Source organism: Martes martes (genome assembly GCF_963455335.1).
Source record: "Martes martes genome assembly, chromosome: 10".
In the NCBI taxonomy this organism is placed as follows: Eukaryota; Metazoa; Chordata; class Mammalia; order Carnivora; family Mustelidae; genus Martes; species Martes martes.
Window position 1 is genome coordinate 10,048,438 of NC_137898.1, and position 22,832 is coordinate 10,071,269.

The 22,832-nt window shown below is 58.9% G+C and overlaps 2 protein-coding genes across 2 annotated transcripts; both read right to left on the minus strand.

Moving 5' to 3' along the window:
• Window positions 1–1,989: 1,989 nt before the first annotated feature.
• LRRC10B (leucine rich repeat containing 10B) lies at window positions 1,990–2,868 on the minus strand (the record flags this gene model as incomplete). The annotated part of the gene is made up of 1 exon (XM_080816908.1): window positions 1,990–2,868. The coding sequence occupies one exon, from the start codon at window positions 2,866–2,868 to the stop codon at window positions 1,990–1,992; it is 879 nt and encodes a 292-aa protein (XP_080673034.1).
• A 12,357-nt stretch (window positions 2,869–15,225) lies between these two features.
• On the minus strand, window positions 15,226–22,591 carry SAXO4 (stabilizer of axonemal microtubules 4; the record flags this gene model as incomplete). Its single annotated transcript, XM_080817709.1, has 13 exons — window positions 15,226–15,338; window positions 15,494–15,575; window positions 16,044–16,208; window positions 17,840–17,934; window positions 18,015–18,128; window positions 18,457–18,543; window positions 18,681–18,740; window positions 19,110–19,222; window positions 19,690–19,753; window positions 20,351–20,479; window positions 21,471–21,624; window positions 21,910–22,027; window positions 22,483–22,591. The coding sequence occupies 12 exons, from the start codon at window positions 22,589–22,591 to the stop codon at window positions 15,506–15,508; spliced, it is 1,278 nt and encodes a 425-aa protein (XP_080673835.1). The 3' UTR covers window positions 15,226–15,338; window positions 15,494–15,505.
• Window positions 22,592–22,832: the final 241 nt, after the last annotated feature.

Here is a 22,832-nt window from a genome sequence, read left to right on the forward strand (position 1 = left end):
CAGCCAGGGGAGCAGGGGCACCTGAGGAGCCCCAGGAGGGGAAAGATCTGCAGCCAAGCCCCAGACCCCTTGTCATCCTGGAGCAGGAGCTCCTGTAGCCTCCAATCTTCCCCACCCACCCACTCCTTCTGTCCGTTCAAGGCCTTTTATCTCATTTGCAAGTCAGCTGCTCCCAGATCCGTCCCAAGCCTCCCTGTAACCGGGGGCCCAGCCCAGTGACCGACAGAGCTGCTGGGCCGGACCTGACCTTTGGGCCTTGAATGACATCAGCCCTGTTGCCATGGTGACCGTGGCCGGGCAGCATCTTCTCATGGGAGATGGGTCTCTAGGCTTGAGGCTTTATGATGTTTTCTTTAAATCTTTGTTTCCTGAATAACGAGGAAAGAAAGTAATACCATGACCGAGTAAAAAAAGAGATAAGGAGGGAGAGACGAAGATAAAGGAAAACAGAGGGAGGGATATGGAAAGAGGGAAGAATAGACCCATGGCGAGGGGGTGTGGGGGGCAAGTGCCAGTGAAAGGAGAGAGAAAGGTCAGCCCAGCTTGAGGGAGATTCACATTATATTAAGAGCCGGGAACCTATGAAGCAAGCTGGAAAGGACAAAAAAGGAGGTGAGAGTGGTTTCTGGCAGGCAGAGTGAGTGAGAGCGAGACAGGAGACCAGCCTCAAGCAGCCAAAGCCATTTGTAACAGAGGGCAGGCGCTTGGTCCCCAGACGGGACACAACTGTTGGCCACGGCCCGCCTGACGCAGAGCTGGCGCACATGGACAGGACCGCCTCGCCAGAGGGAGCCCAGGTTCCCCATAGCCATGGGACCCAGTGCTCCCAGGACTTATAAATAAACAGGCATGTGGGAAACACACATTCTTTCTCCAAGAAATATAATTTATGTTTACAGCCAGTTTTTTTTTTCTTCCTAAAGAAAACACTACCATGCGGGGCCCCTACCCCTGACAGTGTCCCTGAGTGTCCCCCGCCCTGGCCCCCTCTTTCCGTTATTGCTTGGATGGGAAAGATCTGGCCCTGGGAATTGTAGGGCGGCACCCCACTCCTCACCCCCTGAGGCTGTCCCTGGTGACGGAGTGGAGGCACACAGTGCCTGTCCCATGCCCCCACGCCGTGCCAGCCACCCTGACTGTGCCCATTTAAGGGAATGGAGAGTGCAGGCAGTGGGAGAGGCCCCGGAGCAGCCTCCCAGAGCAGAGATCCTCTCTCCTCCGCGCAGGAGGCCCTAGAGGCACAGTGGATTCTTCTCAAACTTGACAGCTGGAAGGCTCAGGCTGTGGGGAAGGGAGAGAGAGCGCTCTGCTCCCAGCGAGATTCCAGGCACAAGCTGAGAGAACAGAACAGAATGAGAGGCAGGAGTAAAGACCCTGCCTTCTAAGCGCCCCCTACCCCATGCAAGTTTTAGAGGGCCTGGGAAGGGAGGTATGTGCGATGGGCCCCAGTGGAGGGCCAAGGGCAGCTTGGGTGTTAGGGCCCCAATCCCACGCTCCCACTTCTGTCCTGGGCACTGGCGCGGGGCCCAGGCCCTACTCCAAGGGCAGTTCGGGCTCACACAGGCCTGTGGTCCACCCCAGAGGTAGCGGCTCCTGCACCAGGAAGGGTGGCTTTAGGAGGTCGAAACTCCAGGAGAGGGAGGGCTGGTGTGGCACGCTGGGCACCCAGACTCAGCCAGAGGTGGTGATGCCGTGGACAGCACTGACCAGCATCTCCACTGTGCTGTCAGCGACGCTCTCAGACTAGACAGAGCCCAAGGCGACTAGACCGAGCCAGGCTTCCCAGTCTGAGGACTGCCCAGAGATCAGCCATGTGGCAGGCTGCTAACCAACCAGGAGTGTGCGAAGGTGGCCCGCAGGCCTGCCTGTCCCTATAGCTCACCCAAAGTGGCCCTTTCACTGCCCCAAGGTAGGGGTCCGCAGTTCCCACAGACCTTCCCAGAGCCCCTCCTCCCAGAATGGCCAAAGTCCATCACCCAGAGCATAGGCTCAGGTGCCCAGTCCCGGAGTGGCTTCCAGGGCGGGGAGGCTGCCCCGGGGGGCCCCCAGAGCCCGGGAGCCACCGCCCCCGATGAGTAGGTCCTCTTCCTCCTCATCCTCAAAGGCCCGAGCTGGGCGCCGGGGCGGCGGCCGAGGCATGGGCTCGTCGCGCTCGGCCATGCGCTCGACGGCGCCCTCGCCCACGAGGAAGACGGTGTCGGCGACGCGCGGGGGCCCCGTGACCGGGTTGTGGTCGTAGGAGAAGACGCGCAGGGCGCGCAGCGGGTGCAGGTCGGGGAAGCCGCCCAGGCGGTTGCGGTCCAGGTCGAGGATGTGCAGGCGGCCCATGCGCAGCAGCGCGGGCGGGAACTCCTCGAAGCGGTTACCGTAGAGCCACAGGCCGCGCAGGCCCGTCATGCGCGGCAGCTCGGCGGGCAGCGCGCGCAGCCGGTTGTCGCCCATCTGCAGCGACTGCAGCGCCACCAGGCGCAGCAGCGGCCGCGGGAAGCGCCGCAGGAAGTTGCCCTCGATCCAGAGGCAGCGCAGGCTCTGCAGCTGCGCGAAGTCCGCGGGCAGAGCCAGCAGCCGGTTGCCGCCCAGGTAGAGGCGCGTGAGGCGCGGCAGGCGACACAGGCCGTCGGGCAGGCGCTCGAGCTTGTTGAAGTCGAGCGCCAGGATGCGCAGCTCGCGCAGCTCCTCGATCTCCTCGGGCAGCTCGCGCAGCCCCGTGCCGCTCACGTAGAGCTTCTGCAGGCGGCTCAGTGCGCACACGGCGCTGGGCAGCCGCCGCAGCCGCCTCCCGCTCAGCTCCAGCTGCTGCTCGCCGCTGCGCAGCTGCTCCTCCGCGTCCGACGGCAGCTCGTCCGGCGTGGACTCGGCGATGCCCATGGTCACGGGCCCCGGCCCGGGCCGCCGCCGCCGCCGCCACCGCCGCCTCCGCCTCCCGGCATCGCCCCGCCCTGGCCGCCCCGGGGGCCTCCCCGACGGGGCCGAGGCCGCGCCGGCTCCGGGGCCCCCCGCCCCGGCCTGTCCCTGCGCCGGGAGGGGGGCCGGGCCGGGCCGGGAGGAGGCGCCCTCTCGGGGCCCCGCCGCCGCGCTCCGCCGCCCGCCCTCCGGCCTCCCGCGCTCCCTCCGCCGGAGGCCGACTGCCTCGGCTTAGCGCAGACTTGCGGCTCCGCGACCCGTCGCCCTGGCAACCCCCGACGCGTGTGCGGCTGCCAATGAGGCGGAGGGGGGGCGGGGCGGGGCGGGGCCGAGGTGCCACCAGAGCGGGGTCCCGGTTCCCGGGCCCGCCCCCCACGCCGACCCCGGCGACCCGCTGGGGGAGCCGGCGCAAGCCGAGGGAACCCAAACTCCGCGTCCCGAAAGCCGGGCGCTGTGCCAACACCGACCCGACGTCCGACGCTGTCTACACCTCCAGCACGACGAGCCGTTTGGTGAGCGGTCGTGTGGACCCGGAGCAGCAAGTCAGGAGGCACCGAGGACCTAGGAAACCTGGCGCGCGACTCGGGACTCCGCCCGAGTGGCTCTCGGGGAGGGACGGAGGGGCGCGGTCACTGCAGGCTACTCATCGCCAGCGGCTTGCGCCCATCCTCACTTTAGGAGAGTAACTCGGAGCAGTGTTACTTTCTGGCCCTTTTCAGGGTGGGTCACATCGGAGGCTTTGTGGGGACCGGGGCTTGGCCCCGCCCCATCCCCCCCGCTCCCACTGCCCAACAGGTTCCTTGTTGGTGCGCTCACGCTCCAGTCTCCTGCCTTGTCCCGCCAGCTACGCTCGAGGTCTGTGTGTGGCTGCGGTGGGCAGAGGACGGGGACACGGTGAGCCGCTCTGAGCACCACCGAGGATGACCACTGTCATTCTGCAACTCTCTTGCGCATGCTCCCACCAACAGCTGTGTGCCCCTGACTTCTTCCCTCCAGTTCAGAGCCCTCCTGCCAGAGCTCTTGGCAAAAACACTCGCTCCCATTTACACGGAGTCTGCCATGTGCCCAGCGCTATACTAAGAGCATTGCACTGAGTCCTTGCAACACGTCTGAGGTTGGTACCCTCATTACCCCAAAGTGAAAGGCGGAGAAACTGAGGCTCTGAGGGGTTTGACTTGAGCCGGGTGACTTGCCCAAGGTCACGGGGCTGGTGAGCAGCTGGGGTTTGTGCTGTTAATCACATACCACACCAACATAAAGAAACAGTGAATTTTCTCACCAGGGAACCTCTAACTCTCTTGCCAAAACTACAAGGAAAGCATCATTAGTCCCATGTAGAAGAGGAGGAAAGTGGCCTGAGAGGGATTAGGGAACCTGCTTAAAAGCAGCCTCCACAGGTTCAAGGCCGCGTGCTCCATCCGGCCTCCCCTTGAACCTGGCTGTTGTGCACATGTAACTGATCCTAACTCTCCCTCTAGCCCCCCTCCAGCCACACCCTGACCTTTGACTCACCCCTATCCCCACCCCCACTGCAGACAGGGAGGGAGGCCAGCCCAGGGGCAGAGAGCAGTGACCAGTGCCAGGAGAGCATGAGAACCGCTCGGAAGCTGGAATGTCAGCTCCCGGGGCAGACAAGTTTATCTCCTTCCCTGCTGCACCGTGTCTGGCACATAGCAGATATTCAACGAGAAACTTTAACATTTTTTAAATGGAAACAAACTTTTCATACCATGAAATGCTCCGATGGTAAGTGTACATTTTGATGAGTTTTGACAAATGGAAACACCCATGTAATATTTCCATCACTCAAGAGTTCCCCTGAGCCTCTCTCAGTCAATCTCTGCCTCCCAGAGACAACCATGAGTGTGACCTTTATCATCACGGATCCGTTGTGCCTGTCCTTGAATTTCATATAAATGAGATTATTCAGTTCCTACTTTTTTCTTTTTTCTTTCTTTTTTGTTTTTTGTTTGGTTCCTGGCTTCTTTTGCTCAGGTGCACAATATATATTTGTTGGATAAAGGGATGAAAAGACATGGGGTTAACAGGTGATGGGACACCAAGGAAGGTATTACAGTGACCCAGGAACCCGGCCACCCACCCCTGTCCAGCGGGGGTCACTCACAAATGAAGGGAGGACTCCCAGCCAAGGCAGGGGACTCAGGCGGAAAATACGTGGAGCCCAGACCCAGACTGGGGTGCAAGAGGGTTCTGAGCTCCTTCTGGACTTGATCTAAGCCCCCATCCAACTCTTTCTTCTACTCCTTTGGGATAACTTTTTCGAAGAGACCAAAAAGCTGAAGAAAACCCAGCCAGGCTGCTGGGGAAGAGGATGAGCACCTCCCCCTCACCCCCCCCACCGCCCCCCAAGCAGGTTCCCCAAGGGAACATTCGTTGTGGAGGAGGAAGCCCAACCCGCGCCCCCCCCCACAACCACCACATGCTCCCAGCTGGCGTGCCAGCACCAGGCAGCCCTCCTAGGCTCTGTGGGCATGGCAGGAACCCCAGGAGCCCCTGAAACTCCAGCCCCAGCCTGGCAGAGCTTCCTGGGTTCAAGGGCACAGGGGACCAGCCCTCTTTTTCCTCCGAGTCTTTTTCTTGCTCTGGGTAGATCATGTACCTTCACCTCCCACCAGGCCCTTCTCAGTGGGTAAAGGTAAAATGTGCTGGCGTTCCGGGCCCACGCAGGCTGGCAGCGGGGCAATCATGGTGATGAATCACGCCGGCACGGCAGGCGCATGGTCCTTGTGGAGCGTCACTAATGAATTAGCTTCACCCCCAGCACGCGGCTTCTCAGCCTTTCCCTACTCCCCAGGAAGGCAGGAAACTGAGACCGGGGAAGGGGGAGCAAGGGGGATGGAAGAAAGGGCTCCGACAACTCCGGGGATGGGCTCCAACCCCGGCCATCCCCTCTGCCCACACGCACACACCAGAAAAATGCCCAAAGTGTGGGTCCCTCAGACCCCCCAGAAACGGCTTCTCTATGCCTCCACATGTGCCCTGCCCACCTCCACATCTGTGGGGTTTTTTTTTTTTAATAAATTTTTGAAATACAGAAAAAGTACAAAGCTCTCTGTGATAAACACCCCCGTGCCCAGTATCCAGCGTGGACAATTGTTCACATTTTTGTCATACATCCTTACATCTGTGTTCTTTTACATAAAAAGAAGGCAGCACATGTCATAATACGAAAGTCTCCTTTGTGCCCTCCAGTGTCTTCCCCACCGCGCTGACCCTGCCAAGGCTCCCCTCTGGCTCCCATTCCCCTCTCGGGGGGCCAGGACCACTGGGGCTGCTGAGACTAGAACAAGATCATGGAATGTCAGCATCATAGGTTCTTAGCAAGGATTTGAGCCTGTTAGATCCAACCAGGAAACATGGGAACAGGGACAATGCTGAGCTCTGTTAAAGGTCAGCGAGAAGTTAGGGACCTTCATCCCAGAACAAGGCATGGAGACAGGAAACTCACCATTGATGTGCACAATTCCCAGGGGTTCATAATCTCCTGGGGTCTAGTCCAACTCCTTCATTTGGAGAAAAAGGACATTGACCATGTGTCCTTCATGCCACAACTCACTCTCCTGACCTGCACCACCACCACCCCCCCAACTTGAGTCCTCCACACCCCCAACATGAAACCCCTACTTGTATGCCTAGGCACTGGGGATTGCTGTGAATGTGAACAGTATAGGCAAAACCCCCTGACTTTGTAGGACTTCTATCCTTGGGGGTGGAGATAATCTACAAAATGCATTCACAGTCTGTCAGGGACTAGGCAGGCTTTGCAGGAAATGAAGCAAGGGAGAGAGTGCTGGAGGATGGAGGACCCCCTTTAGAACAGAGTGGCCAGGGAGACCTCCCCGACAGGATGGCCTTGGAGAAAAGATGGGAAGGACGAGAGGGCAAACCGTGCAGGTCGTTGTCAAGGGGAAATGCGTTCCAGGCAGAGGGCGTGGTGGTGCCAAGACCCTGGGGCAGGAGTGGGGATGGGGAGAGGGTTCTGGAGCAGCAAGGAGCCTGGGGAGCCAGGGGGAGTGTGGTCCAGAGATGAGTGCAGAGCCAGTTAGTGAGGAGGGGGCAGACCTCAGTTGGGCCGTGACCTTTGTGGAGGCTTTGGCTTTGACTCTGGGTGAGAGGTCACTGCGGGACTTTGAGCAGAGGAGTGGCAAACAATCTGACATGTATCTGAACAGGCTGCGGCTGCAAGAAAGGGTGTGGCGGGGATGGGGGGGGGAAGTTTGTGCAACTCATACCCCTGTCTTGATTCACTTGCACAGGAAAATGCCGGTTCTCACTTACTGAGCCCCTGTAGATTATCTCGTCCACCTTCCAGCACAGTTTTTCCAGGCAGATACTAAATCCCCCTTCTCTGACTGAGGAGAAGACAGATCCAGTGGAGTAGCTTGATCGAGGTTACCCAGCTGGGGAGGGGCAAAGCCAGATCACCCTATTGCAAAGTCTGGGCTTCTCCTCCTATGGCTCGTTGTCTCTCTCGGCTGGGGGAAATTAGAGAAACCACCCCGGTTGTCTAAATGCTCGCTCCCATCCTGCAAAGAGTAAAGAGTTTTCTAGAATTGCCCTACTTGGAGATTTTGATCCCAGGGCCCAGGGCTTGGTGTGTTTGACTAAATGGGGGCGGCATTTCAGGGCCCACAGAACAAGCATCGGAACCTCAAACAGGTTCAAGAAGCCAGCGCAAGGAGAGTCCCACATTCAGGGGCAGCCCAGGGCTGTGATCTGAGCTCAGGGTTTGCCTATCAGCAAATCCCAGGCCGTCTCTCTAATCACAGGCAGACCCACGATGAGCCCAGGGTCCTTCACTAGATATCCAAACTCATGAGTCTCGCTCAGCCGCCGCCAACCTGCTCCCCAGACTCCCTCGAAACTAGAGCCTCACCATGTCCTGAAGATCATATTCCCCTGGAACTTGAGCCCTGAGAGTGACCTGCCAGGTCTGTTGAAAGGTGAGTCTTCTCCCTTGTCCCTTCCAGGGACACCAGAGCTGCAGCAAAAGAGGCCGAGAGTGTGAAGGCCACTCCATGCGATGGGCGGGAACCCGACCATTCAAATGGGTTCTGGGCATGACCACTCCTTCTCCCAGGAAGAACCACAGTGCTCTCAGCTAGCAGCTGCCCTTAGGGTAATACATTCCTTGATCTGTGGTCAAGTGCAGGCTGGACACTGTAGACCCAGGTCTCAACCATGACGGCCAGATTCTTGCCTGGCCTGGACCCTGCCCCAGGGAAGGTGCTGAGGGTCCCAACTTCTTCTTCCTGAGCACCCAGCCCAGCTCCTTCTCCTGGGCCGATGGGATGGGGCCAGGACTGAGCCCCGGGCCAGTGGGGGTGGGCAGAAGTGATACCGCCCACACTCATTCACGATCCTCCACTCTTCGATTTTCTGCAATATTAAAGGTAGAAAAAAACTGGATCTCCGAGTCGCCACTTCCAGATGAGTGACCCGACCCACACTAAACCGTGAGGCAAATGAGAAATAGAACTTTTTAAAGATATTTTATTTATTTATTTGTGAATGAGATAAAGAGCACCAGCGGAGGGCGGGGGAGTTGCCAGAGGGAGAGGGACAAGCAGGCTCCCCACTGAGCAGGGAGCCCAAATCAGAGCTCAGTCCCAGGACTCTGAGATCATGACCTGAGCTGAAGGCAGACGTTTAACCGACTGAGCCACCCAGGTGTCCCAAGAAATACATTTTTAGCATGTTTAACTGTTTAGACGTAAGGGCTGTTTGTTACAGAATCATCTTGGACTGACCAGCAGTCTTGCTCTCGGTTTCTCAAATGTGCCGGCTTCTCTGTGTTCCAGGACCTCCAGACACGTGCTGGGTTCTCCTCTTGCTTCTCTACTTGCTCATATTCCTCATCTTTAAGGTTTTCAGCTCAAACTTTCCTCTCTCAGAGAATCCTTCCAGAATCTTCCAGGGCCCATCGAGCCGCCCTATTACAGATCCTCGAGCTCCCACATTTCTCCTTTGAAGTACTTATTGAAGTACTTATTCCAATTCCAATTAAAGAAATGATTACCTGTGAATTCTTTGATTGGAAAGTGTTTCCCCTGTTATAAGATGTAAGCTCTATGAGGATAGGGACCTTGTCCGCTTACTGACCTTACTCCCCACACTGAGCCCCGTGTCTGCTGCATTGCGCCTGCTCAAGACATGTGTGTTGAATGAATGAAAGGATTGGAGACCCTCTCTCCCTCATGCGCCATGGGGCCTTCTGCTCCACCTGAGCTACTCACCGTCTCTGAACCTTAATTTTCACATCTGGAGAAGAAGCCCAGGACCCAGGGGAGGTGAGCGAGGCACAAGATGGGGGGGGGGAGCCACCAAAAAGCCCTCAGTAATCAAGATAAGTAATGGTTTAATGTAATATTTTTAAACCCAAAATTAATGCAAGAAGTCTATGATGAACAAAATATTAAAATTTTAAATGAAGATAGGATCAGTTATCAGTGCTATGGTGAACCATATTGAGGCCTTTGGCAAAAGGAAAAATCAGCAGTACTCAACCTGTCTTTACTTAAAATGTTGGTGTTCTGTTCATTGTGAATTTTTTGCATTTGCCTTCAATGTTTTAAGTAATTGCGTTCAACTGTTGTTTCTCTTGATTGCTGAATTTTCAGGCACCGCTCTGAATTTTGTGCCTGGGAAAAGGCTTCCCTCCCCTCACCCTATCCTGGCCCTGGAATGGGCCCAATCACCCTCTCTTGAAGAAGGATCATGAAGCCTCAGGGAGCAACGCAGGACCTGGGGATTGTCATTCCGAGATATTAACTAATGTTCCACTGGAGACAATTTTCAACATATCCATTCCCATGAGCTGGCTTCCTATGTTCCCGGCTCTCCCAGGGAAACTCAGAACAAAGGGTCCAATCCCTGGCTTTGAGTTGCAAAAGAGGCTTTGAAACCCAGAGTTCAGACTACAGCCGTGCAAGAGCTGGGTTGAGAGAGAGAAATATTTTTTTGAAGGTCCAAAACCTTGGCTTTGAACTTGAGGAGAAAGGAGCTGATGATGTAAGCCCCAGAGTGGGAAAGCATGTGTCATCACAGAAGCCAAGATCCCACCCAACAGGAGATAAAGCTTCAGCCATCAGGTGGGAGAGAAGGGGCAGAGCAGAGCACCCCTACAGACAGATGGCCTGCAAAGGAGCTCAGGGGCCACCTGGGCCGAGGCAGAGGGCAGCATGAAAAACATCCCAGGTACACATAGGGGACACCAGGGCAGAGGGAATCTGTCCTTTCCTTACCACATGAGGCCTAAGAATACAAGAGGCCTCCCACAAGCACCCCCTGGATGTAGGGAGAAGCTTCAATAGAGTAGAAATTGAGGGGAGCTAGCCCCTCCCCTGAATCCCTCTACACACCCTTGTGTCACGAGGGAGAACATCCAGAAGTTTCTGCACCTCTGAGATGGCCTTGGTGGGCTGATAGCAGCTGATGGACCTGGAGGGGCTCCGTGGGCGGTCCAGCTGGAGGGTCCTTGCGTAACCCTGGCAACCACAGGTCAGAAGGTCGCAGCTTCTTCTGGGAGGGCACAGGTGGATTGACCCAAACCCATGGCGATCACACATCTCAGGGGGGGTCCGCATAGATAGAAGGCTTTCCTTCCCCTAAGAATGAGCTCCTGGAGAGCAGGACACGAGAGGGAGGCGTGGCAGAACTCTTGACTTGATTGGATCTGAGTCTTGAATGAACAATTTAAATTCAAAGGGGATGAGGAAGTTGGACTGGAAAGCCAAGGGTGGATGTCTTTGCTAAGTTCAGGTACAGACAGACCAGCGTGCATTTCTGAGCTCCTGACCATGTGGCTGGTGGGGAATCCACACGCGCTGTGTGCCCAGCCAAGCCAGGGGCCCAGGCTCATGGGACGAGTGTGGCCCCCATTTCTGGCTGGGTAGCCTCTAAGCTTTGCTCTCAAGTCTACCTGAGGATTCTGTGAGCTCCAAATTCCTTTTAACAAATTTCTCTTCTGCTACATTAGCTAACGTCGGTTTTTGTTGCTCACAAAGCGCTCCGAGCAGCCCCCACAAGCTCGGACTTCAGCCTGTGAGCACTAAGGGAGCCCCATGATCACCGGGGAGGGTCCACTGTCCAGTGCTCCAGGGTCTTCGCTGTGGTACCCAGGAGGGCCCACGCTGCCGGGTGCCTTGGGTATGCTCGAAATCAGCTTGCCCCGTGTTCTTCAAAGCCGGGGCCAGAGCCCTCCAGGAGAACATGCAGCAAGTCTCTCTCCGTGGGAACCACACCTTGTCACTGGGGCCATAGTAAGGCTGCTGGGTTCCAGAGTCCCATAAAGTCTTTCCTGAACACCACTCCTTTGGCGTCTCACCCAGTCTCCCTCTTAGGATGGGCAGTCTAGACCGATGCCCTTCTGACCTGTCTGTCCCTTTACCTGGGGACCTCGGAAGACCTATGTCACACTCACACACTCACATATCTCTTCTCCAGCAAAAGAAAACAAAGCTCCATGCTGGCCAGCTGCGTGTGCCAGGACCTGGCTCCCCTAGGAAGTTTCTAGGCCCCCACTTCTGCCTCCTGGAGAGCCTCATTCCAGTGATGTGACGGGAGAGGCCTTGTGTTCAGAGCAGACATCCGAGCTGCTTCCTCGCTGGCCCGGATTAACCAGTTATCGCAAAGGTTTTTCCGGGAGTGAAGCTTTACGATGCCAAGAACGTCCTTGGCCGAGCCCTGTCTGTAGCGGCGTCAGCGGCTCATGAGAAGCACAGAGTATCTGAATGCCTGGGAGACCTGGCAGGCTCTCTCCTCTGACCTTGAACCGGAACCCTCCTCTCCGTGGGGGAGGGGGAGTTCTCTAGACCTGTCTCCTCCTCTACCCTTGCATATTTGGCTGTACCGGAAAATTTCCTTGAGAATGGCCCTCCAGATGGTCAGAGCGGAAGGCGGGGATCAGGATCGGATTCTCATTTTCAGGCCCTCCATCTGTCTGGGTGGAGCAAACCCACCGTCCTCCCCACGCAGGCTGCCCGCCGCCCCCCACCCCCGCCAAGCCCACCCAGGGAGCTCCAGGTCCACGGACAGATGCCTTTTCCCAGCTGGCCAGCTGTCAAGCCCGTGAGCTGGTGGCTTTGCGTGTCGCCACGTGACCTGGGCCAGATGGTACCTGTCATCATCAGCTGCCACAGTGCCGTGACGGGCAGCAGCCTGACACGCGTCCACGTGCGTCCGAGGTGGGGCCCCAGAGCGTGGCATCCAGCATTTCTCCCAACCTGCTGTCCCATCAGCCCTCGGGGCTCCACACCCCCACACCGCGGCTGTCAGCGCCGCACCCACCTGCGTCCCCAAACGTCCCCCGGAGGGAGGCCCCTCAGTGTTCTCGCTGAAAAGATGAGGGCCCACGGAACGTTCCCGGCACCCAGCAGGCTGTGGGGGCTTAATGACGCTCGTCCCCGTCCCTGTACACCTCACCACAGTTTCTAAAGCATCTGTGGGGGAGGGGAAGCAAGCTTCCAGGAGCAGCTACAGTTGGCACCCGCTGGGAGTGACTCGCCTCCACTCCCAAAGCCTGGCTTCTTCCAGGTGAGGGGAGAGGCAGGCCGCCTCCAGGAGAGCCTGCCAGAAGCTGGCCTCGGACACGTGACAGGGGCCGCCCAGGCCTCCAGACGAGGCTGGGCAGTGGCTTGCCTGACCCAAGAGGCGGCTGCTCCTGGAAGGGTCCTGGGGAGGCCTGTCCAGGGCCAAGCAGGAGGAGACAACGGCCAGAGCCTGTGCCTGTCTCAAGTCCCCACTCCCAGCTGGGCCTCGGTCCCCTCTGCTCCAGCGTCAAGGCGGCCACTAGTGGCCCAGCTCAAGTCCTTCACCCACCATCTTGTGTAGCCACAGCCTGGGTCCTGCTACTCGCCACTGCCCAGAATGGTCAAGGGGCCTCCACAGCCCGTGGCAGGGTCTCCGAGGGGCAAGGGAACAGGGCGCCCTCAAATGAAGCCGCAGTACCCGGGCCCACACTCACCCGACGGCAGAGACGGGGAGCGACAGGGCAAAGGCCTTCACTTCGATGGGGGGTGGGGGTTCGGTAACCTCAGTAGCCGCAGGGTGGGAAGTTTCCACCCTTCCTGCCCTGGGGACACAGAGTCCCATAATTGAGGAGGAGGACAGAGAAGGTCTCCTTAGCATGGTCATCAAGAGCCGTGAAACCTAGCCCACCCGCCTTCCCCCGGGGGTTGCCCACCTCACAACCTTACCTGTCTGTCCCCAACCCCCTGCCAGCCCTTCAGCTGGCCCCCGCCTTGTGTCCTTGCCCGCAGCCTCACCTCCCTCAGCCCCCACCACTGGCCATGCTGCCCATGTCAAGGTCCAGCTCACACCTGCTCTCCCACCTCGGGGCCTGCCCTGAGTGACGCAGTGGGGTGGGCAGAGGTCGGGAAGGTGGGTGTGACTCGGGGTCCACTCACAGCCCCACTGGGCAGCCGCCGCTCTGGGCTCCCCCTCCAGCCCTTGCCAACAGGTGCCCACCCACAGTCCTTGCTGCTGTGTGACCTGGGTCGAGGGACTCCGCCTCTCTGTGTCTGTCCCCTCATCCTTAAGTTGGGGAAATCCGTGCTCTGTTCCAGGCAGGAGTTCCAGAATTACCTAAGTTAGGTGTTGGCCCCTCCTGGACCCCCTTCCTGCTCCTCACACAGTACTTAGGGCTGGGGCCCAGGATCCAAACGGAGGGGCTGGGATGGGCCGCCTGGAGAGAGGCCGAAGGGGTGAAGGCAGGGGCTAAAGGAAAGAGGGGGTTGCTGTGCAGCCCCCTTCCCTTGGGTGGGGTCCAGAGCTCTAGCACAGGAAACGTCGTGGGGTAGCCCCAGCCCACGTGGCCTGGAAACGGGGTGCAGGACAATGCGAGGGGGAGGGGACCGAGAAAGGGTGTGATGAGGCTCCAGTGTCCCTGAAACCATATCCCCTACTGCGTCAGACAGAGGGGGGCTGAGCCGGAAACTTGAGCTGTGAAAGGACACTGGTGGGAAAGACAGACACGGAGGCGTGAAGTGCGGTCAGGGGGTGTGTGTGTGTGTGTGTCCGTCTTGTCTCTGTACATCTGTTTGGGTGTGTCTGTGAGTCGTCTAAGCGTGTGGAATGTCTCTAAGTCTGCCTCTGTGTCTGTGTGTCTGCACAACAAGCCTTTCGGTGTTTCTGTGAAGATCTGTGCATTTGTGTGCGTTTCTGTCTGTCTCTGCTGCGCTTGTGTTGGTCGGTATGTCCTGGTCTGTTGGCGTTTTTGTGTATGTGTTAGTATGTGCATGTCTCCAGGGGTCTGTGTATTTGTGTGCGTGTGACTGTGGGCGGGAGGGGCCGGTGGATCCCCTTCCCTCACCCCCCAAGCTCATCATGGCCAGGCCACAGTTGGGACCCAGCCCAGCTGGCAAATCTCTGATCTGGTAACTCGCCCCTAACGCTGGAGACCATGGACCAGCAGGACCCACCCACAGACTGTGGGGCTGGCCCTGGGTCCGGAGTCTGGCTGGGTTTGGAGCTGAGAGACTCTGTGTCCCCTACTCCCCCCACTCCAGGGCTAGAGCCAGCTGGAGCCGCCCACATCCCACATGGAGCCCCAGCCAGGCCAAGTGAGGACAGCCCCCGGGCCTGCCGTTCCAGGCGGCTGGTAGGTACACCAGGCCCCGGGGCCAGCAGCACTGCTCCACAGACACCCACCGAGGGTGGAGGGCAGCTGCTAGACCACAGAGTCTGTCCCTCTGCCTGCAGGCTGGCCTGGGAGGCTCTGGAGACATTTGGGCCTGGGCTGCTGCTGCCTCTCTGTCCGTATGACCTCCAGCAACTCATGCACTCTCTCTGGGTCCAGGTCCCCTTTATGAAATGAGGAGCTGGTGGTGGCAGGAACACAGCATACGGTTGTGCAGTTGTGCACTGTGCAAGTGCACCTGGTGGAGGTGGGGGAGGCAGAGGCAGCCCAGGTTCTGCCTTGCAGGCTGGGGGCCCTGGTGATACTTTCTTCCCACAGGAAGTTTGCTCTTTAGGGACCGTGCTTGGGGGTGGGGACACCTTGTTCTAATTCTCACAATTACAATTAGAAAAGCTGCCCTGAGGCTCCAGAGTTTTCCACCAGCCCCTGCCCCTCCCTAGGTCAGTGTCCAGGGGTTCATCCAACGCAGACCCCTGTCCATCTGTCTCTAGAGAGAATCTCTGTGACTGCCTGCTCCTCTGCCCTCCCCTCTCCTTTGAACCATCCTGTGCGGGACCCAGAAGGGCCCTGGAGGTCCTGCTCTGATCTCCTACCCCCTGTATGCTCGCCCCGCCCTCCCCTGTCTTTTTCCCAGCTCTCCTGCCAGTGATTGGACACACAGCCACTTCACTGCTCTTTATTTCATTAGGAAAGTAGCCAGGGGAGTCCCGGCAGGGACAGGGTGGGGGGTAGGGTCTGTAACCAGCTCCTGTCCTGCCCTGCTGCGTTGGCAAACCTGTGGGGAATGGAGATGAGGCCCGAGGGGCTCCCAGGGTTCTGGCCAACCCCCACCCCCACTTCCCACCCCTCACTCTGAGGCTGGGTCCCCAGCAGGTCTTGCTTGACACAGAGCTGGGGATGTGCGGCTGGCCCACATGGGGTGCCCCTTACCCAGACTTGGGCTCAGCTGGGAGTCATGAAGCGGCCGCTGTGAGGCGGGACTCGATAGAAGGGGTCCGTGGAGATCAGGGTTCTGCAGGGCGGGAAGGGGTGCAGGTGAGGGGGATGTGGGGCGCGGTGGGACCTTCTCTTCTGCCTGCCCCTCCCCTACAGCAGCGCTCAGCTAGGTCAGCCAAGCCACAGACGTTTGCCTGCCAACTCTGGGCCATTGTCTTAGAAATGTAATTTTTGAGGAATTGAATTGAGCTGAAGCAAGTCAGAGTGCGGTGGAACCACAGTCCATTCAGCTCTGTCCCCGCCCCCTCCCTGCAACCTGGCTGGGTGTGGAGGGGGCCTCTGGGATGGGAATGAGGCGGGTGGGTGGGGGGCAGCCATGCAGGGGGAAGGGTCGCTGGGGATATGGGGGGAGGACCAGGAAAAGCAGTGAACAAGCCAGAGAGAGGAAATGGGTCTCTCAGACAGACCGACAGACAGACAGATGGAGGGAGGAAGCTGGGGAAAGGTCCGGATGCTTCAACGGACAGGAGGAAGGGCTGGCTACCTTCCCACGTGGGGGTGCAGGTGACGTAGGCTTTCTGTGGGGTTGGGGGTAGCCTCCATGCGGGTGACCGGCTGGTTGAGGGCATAGCCCCCGGGCTTCTGCGGCTGGATACCCCCTCGAGTCCAACCTTCTCGGTCCAGACCTTTGGGGATATTCTCGAAGTACCTGCAGCATGGGAGGGTGGGGTGTTGCTGGTGATAAGGGGGCCTCTGCCCACCTCTGTAGCTTCCCTGCCCTTCTTGGACGGGAATCTTGGCTCCAGCAGAGCACAAATGGCCTCAGATCCCTCCAGCCTCCTTGCTTTTCTCATGCCGTGCCCTCGGCCAGGCACTCCCTGAGCCCCTGTCTGCCTGGGAACGCTGCTCTGGCTCTGTCCCTGAACTGGACGACCCTCCTTTGCACGGCCCCCTGATGCTGTGCCAGCTCTTGGGAGCATAAAGGACTGTGTGCCTGCCGGCTCCCTCTCTAGCCCATGAACTTCCCAGGGGTGGGGAGCGGAGACCCAGTTCATTCATTTCTCTCTAGGCATTCCACTTTGCATCCGTTTTGCTGATGCTCACTAAGCACTGGGCCAGGTTCTGAAATGGCCACGCTTCAGATGTGGGCCCCGCCCTTGAACTTATGATGTGAAGATGTGGAGAGATAAATGAGAAAATCAGTGATTACAACCCCTGGGAAAGGAGCCACATGCCTGACACCTGGCAGGAGCTCGGGAAAGCCGAGGGGTGGGTAGGAGAAGGACTGCATAGACAGGGCTGCAGCTGAGGGTCTGCCAGAGCTCCAGGAGGAGCACGTTTGCCCAGAGAGGTGCCGGGGCACTATTAGCCCCTGACACCCAGCGGGAGTCTTTGCCCCTCCCCTCCCCCCTCCCCCTTCATGGGAAGTGAAGGAGCCACCTGTGTCAGGAATATGCGATATGTGTTGTGGTTTGGGCACCACTTCTCCCATCTGAACTTCAAGGTCCCCATCCCAAAGAGGGGGGCCAGCCCCAGGGATGGGAGGCAACTTGGGAGAATAAGGAGTTGGGGGTCAGTGTGGACACAGGTGACACATGCTCACACAGATGACAGATGTCGTGCAAGGAGGCTTTTGTCCAGAAAATTATACCTCTTTTATCCTACTTCTGTAATGCCCTTCCCATCCAGTCCTGACCCTGGAAGTCCTCCCCATGGCTCTCTGCCCACTTCTTCCTGGAAGCCTTCCCTGATGCTTAGCAAAGAGCTTACTTTCAGCCCAGAGCCCACCATGTTGCTCTACCCAGACCCTCTTCAGCCCCCATGTTCTTCCCCTGCCCCCCAGCCCTGGCGCCAGTAGCCTGCGTGGCATCAGAGAGAAGTACAGAGGAAGGCTGCCCTTGGGCTGCTGGGGCTTGCTTTGCCTGTAGCAAGGAGGTGCCTGGGATCTTTAGTATGGTCCCTGGGGACAGCCCTTAATTACTGATTGATGGATGTGGGGGTATCAGTACCCCAGCTCTCTCTCCCCTCCCTTGGCCTGTATCATTCCGAGTTGTGTGTTTGCACTGTTTTCTAGAGTCTCCCCACGGGATATCCGGTTAATAACACGCTGGCTTTGGGCTGCCTTCCTTTCTCCACATGACTTCCCAGCTTCCCCACTGTCCCCAGTAAGGGGTTCATGCTCAAATCCTTGGCTCAGGGGCTGCTTCTGGGGGAACCCTCATTAATTCAGCGCTGCTCTACTTCGCAGGCTGTGAGCTCATCACGTGTCCCAGTGTCTGTCTGTGAAATGCATGGTGGCTTCACAGCCCTGGATTTGGACGGGGGTGGGGGGGTGCTCACCCTTGGTTGTAAGTGGTCAGGTACCGATTATCCAGGTCAGGGTCATAAGGGTTCCGGAAGTAGCCGGGGTTGTTCAGGCTGAACCCCGTGGGCTCCTGCACCAGAGGTATGGAGGGGAGTTGTCAGGTCAGGAGGGGTGGAGATTTGGGGGTGGGGCTGAGCACCCTGGCCTCACCTTGTTCCCCACGGTCTCCCGGCCCAGCAAAGCAACATTCGTCTGTTGCACCCGCTGCGGGGGCTGGAACTGCTGGTGGCTCATGCTGCTAGGTTCTGGGCCAGGAGGGGGCACCTGCAGGGGACGGAGCCACAAGAAAGGTAGAGGGTGGTCTGGGGAGGCGGCAAGCACAGAGGGCAGGCAGGCAGAGGCACACGGATCCCCAGCTTGCACCCAGTCCCAGGACCTTATCCTTCCCCGTCCAGGCACACCGAATGCCCTGGTTCAAAGACACCCTCACTTTCCAGCTCCAGGCCTTCACCCCTCCCCTGGAGGGTCCAAATATCCTGATTCTTCCCATCCTTAGTGCCCAAATGCCTCTGAGCCCAAGGAACCTCCCTGTCCCCTCCCGTGGGAATACTCCCTCTCTGAGGGAGCCCCCACCCCACCGAGGGCCACTCACTCTAGGGTTCAGTGTCCTCTCGGTCACCCGGTTGTAGCCAGTTTCCCGCTCGGATCCTCTGGCCAGCACAGGCAGGAACTCGTCCCCCTAAGGCAGCAGAGGGGCCCCTGGCACCAGAGCTGGGCTACTCCTCCCACAGTCCTCTGGGTACTGTTCTAACTGCCCCGCAGAACAACCCCGGCTGTGGGCTCAGACAGGCCCCCACCCCCACCGGCTCAGCTTACGTGAGGGTGGGTCATGGGGAGGAAGTCGGACCTGGTGACGCTCCGGCCAGGGAGGAGGACCTGGAAAGAGGCCCCCAGGGGCGCATTAGCCAGGCAGAGGCAGCTGCCCCAGATCCTGAGCACCAAGGAGAGCTCACAACACCTGCATATGATTGGGGTAACCGAGGAAAGGGAAGTTTGGGGAGTAACAGTGCTTAGTGAGAACCAGCAGGCCAGGGCTCTTGTCTGGACTCTGAGTAACATTGGCTCTGCCCCTTCTCCTCTTTGGACCTCAGTCTTCTCATCTATAAACTGGGGGAGCCGGACCAAAGTGGTCGTTTTTAACCCACATGCGTTCATCTCGTGTTTGAACGCAGGTCTCTGTAGCTCACATTTTCTTAAAAAGCTAGAAGTAGCCCTGAGATTCTAGCAGGTACGGGCCTGACTTACGGGGTCCCCCGGGAGGGCCTGGGAGGGCGACCGGAAGACAATGGGGTTCTTGGCGGACTCTTCGGTGAAGCCAGTCTCTTCCTTGGCGCCAATTGTTTTTTTCTGCAAGAGATCTGCAAAAGACATGGGCCCCCTATACTGCACCCCCCAACCTCAGCCACCCGGCCCCACGCATATGGCCTCCAGAGGCTCCGAGTCCCAGCCAGTGGGGAGGGAGCTGGCTCCAAGGGTCCGGACGCCAGAGCTCTAGGATCATGGGCACCAGGAAGTCTCCAGAGTCCCGGACAGAAAGGACAGAGAACAAGACGGGAGAGGAGAAGAGAGGCACAGGAAGGACAGGCACCGACAGGCCTGGAGACGGCTGGGGTCAGGATTGACAACCCTCCTGAGCCAGTGAGTTGCCCTTCCAGGGTTCGGCGCTAAGGCCCAGGTCCCCCAGGCTGCCTCTACAGCCTTCTTTCTTTTGCTGGTGACATCTATGTCCCTGGCCAGCTCCATCTGGGTCCCCCAGTGTCTCTCCTTGTGGCTGGGTGGGGGGAAGTGTCCTGGGAGAGAGGCAGGAGCGCAGACTGGTGCCTACCTGGCTGGTTTGAAGGCTCCTTGAGATACTTGGAATTGTACTCAGAGGTCATGAAGCGCGGGCCCTGGAACACAGAGGGGAGAGCACTGGGGCCTACAAGGTGGACCAGGGCCTGGAGGCAGCTGGTGGCTGTGGTGGCCCTTCAGTGCTCCGAGTAGACCTGTGCAGTACAGTCTGCGAAGGGAGGGCGAGTACAGCAGGCCCGGTGCAAATCCCTCCCCTACGGGGCGGCAGAGCCCCGTAGAGCCATACAGCCCACCATAAGCTCCCCATGACCGTGAAGCCCGTCCCATCCCACACAGGACTCCCAGGAATAAACATGGGCCTCAGGGACCCCGACAAGGAGGGGGCCCGACGCGAAGAGAGAGGCTAAGGGAGTAAAGTGGGTGCTCCCATCACACTTCACGGCCCTGAGCTCCGGGAGTCTGGATGGGGTTAAGTCCTAAGTCCCAAGACACGAGTAAGGAAGCGTAGGACGACGTTGATACTGTCTTGGAAATACCAAATATCCTTGGCTCTCCCCAGTTTTTCTAGGGACCCTGAGCCCCCAGGTATTTGGCTTTTGGGGTGAGTCACAGCAGTGACTGTCTCCAGGAGGGGAAGGAGGTGGGTCTGCTCCCCCTGTCCCGCGCACAGGCCTGACTGGGGGCTGCCCACTCACGTGCCGGGCGTTCTCCCACTCAATCGAGCCCTTGCCCTGCAGCTGGTGGAGCAGGGGCCCGTCCCGGGGCTCCAGCCCTGGGATGGCCTGCGGCCCATAGTCCTGGGTGTCAAAATGGACCTTCCTGACCTGGGAGGAGGAAGTGGCTGGTCATGTTCCAGGCAAGGGGGGGCAGTCACATCTTGACTCTGCTCCTGCCCTTAACCCCTACAGAGTATCCATAGCCTGAGGGGTCCCTTGACAATGAAGTCCAATCACGCCCACCCTCTGCTCAGAACCCCACAATCGTCTCATTGCACTGGGAGTAGAGCCCCATGGCCTGACAGAGACCCACAAGGACCTCAGCCCCTCCCTGGGCTCCAGCCACCCGCCTCCTTGCTGGTCTTTGTCACAGCAGATCCTCGCACCACAGGGCCTTTGCCCTTGCCGTCTGCACTACCGGGAACTCACACATCGCTGCATTCAGAGGGCACTAACTTCCCTTGAGTCTTTGACTCGTGTCTCCTTAGCAAGCTCTTTTCCCACCCTCCTGGTTTGCAGTTGCAACCCCTTCACTACTGCTTCCCCCCCTGCCTCTTCCCTGTTGTATTTTCCCCCCAGCACTTAGCACCTTCCTGAGCATCATAAAAGAGATGCTCAGAACATATCAGTTGAATTAATGAATGAATGAATGAATGAATTAGTATCCATTCTACTGCTGGTGATAAGGACCATCATCGTATCATTCTAATGATGTTAGAATGAAGAGGATGGGGACAACACGGACAAGCGTATGTGACATTGGTGGTAAGGACGGGCATGCGGTGTTGGAGATGTCAGTGGGATGGTGGAGACCATGGGGTGGGGATGGTGTTGGGGTTGGGATTGGAGATAGGGGAGGCAGAGGTGATGGCAGTGACAGGGACGGGGAGGGAGGTCAGGGGAGGTGATGGTGCAGGTGGGGATGGGGACTAAGGCGACACAGGTGGGCAGACTCCCAGCCCGCATATGGCTCCTCTGTGCCCAGGCATCTAAGCCCTGACCAACTCTTGGCAGCGCAGTCCCACCCTGCTGGAGAGATCCTCACGCTGTCCGCCGCCCCCCGGCCCTTCCTCCAGCCCAGCTTCGGGGTCCCGCTGACCTCCTTAGTGGGGGTCGCTGCACTGGGCTTCTCCCGAGAGTAACCAGAGCTGGTCTGATGCATGTTCCAAGGCAGTGGACATTTGCCATCCGGCACCTCCAGGGGGCGGTAGCTTTGATTGGTCACTGACTGGAAATTGTGGCGGACTTGTTCTCTGAGGGTGGGGTGGGAGCCGTGTATGACCAGGGCCAAGCTGGAAGCTGCTTATCTCTAGAAGCTTCCCACTTCCCCCAAACCTCCCCCAGGTGCCTCAGGAGTCCGCCTGCCTTGGGTCCCCAGCTAGGTGCCATGCCCTGAGGGCCCCAGGACCCCAGACCCAGGCCAGGCAAGGTTCTGGGTCTCCGTGTGTGGAGCCCACAGCTGGTCCAATGAGCTCCAGTGCCCCTGAGCACTAAGGCCCAGGGGCGCAGAGAGGGAGAAAGGCTTGCACAGACCGTACCCCATGGCTGGGTTGTCCAGGGCATCGAGGTTGGCGTGGTAGGAGACCACGGGCCGGTAATTTGATCTGTAGCCTGTGCCTTCGTGGCTGCCCATGCGGGGCCTGAAATCCTCCCGACCTGCCAGAGAGGAAGCCAGGAGACGGGACCGGCCCACGGGGCAGGGGAGTGGACGAGCAGTGAGCGGGGTTTCCCAGGCAGGGCCAGAAACACCCCCCAACTCCCACCCCCACTCAGGGCCCAGGGGTGCTCGGGCTGGCGAAGGCATAGAACCAGGGACTGGAGCAAGAGCCGTGGAAGTCTGGCCCTTTGAGACTGTGGCAGCAGGGAATGGAAGGGATGGGTTAGGGACACGGTCAGCGTGGCAGAATCACAGGACAGCCATGGGGGAGGGGCAGCGGGGCGAAGCCAGTCTGGACACGGCCCCTGGGGGGCTCAGGCGATGGATCGGTTCGGCGTGCTGGGGTCCCTCGGAGCGTGTGATGGGCCAGAGGCGCTGCTCGTCTCACAGCAGGAGGGCCTCCCCCCATCCGGCCCCGAGTCCTGGGGTGGCTCCAGCACAAAGGGGCGCTCACCATAGGCTGTGCAGTAGCTGGTGGCGTAGAATTTCAGGGGGTCCGTGCAGCCCCCCGAACTCATCTTCACATACGGAGAGACAACGCCCAAGGGGAGTTTCCCCATCATGGTGCTGGGGGGCAGGGCCCCGGCGGGGAGCCTGAGGAGGAAGCACAAGGAGCCCCATCAGCTCAGTGGCCCAAGGGCCCAGAGTCTGCCTCAGGCCCGGGCTGCAGAGGCCCCAGGGGTGACGCTCGAGCCCCACCCAGCCAGTGCCATCCCTGCTCCGGGGCCCGTCCCTCTCTCCACCGACACCCACCCCTCATACTGAAGGAAGGACTGGTCACCTTCAGCACCTAATCATATACTC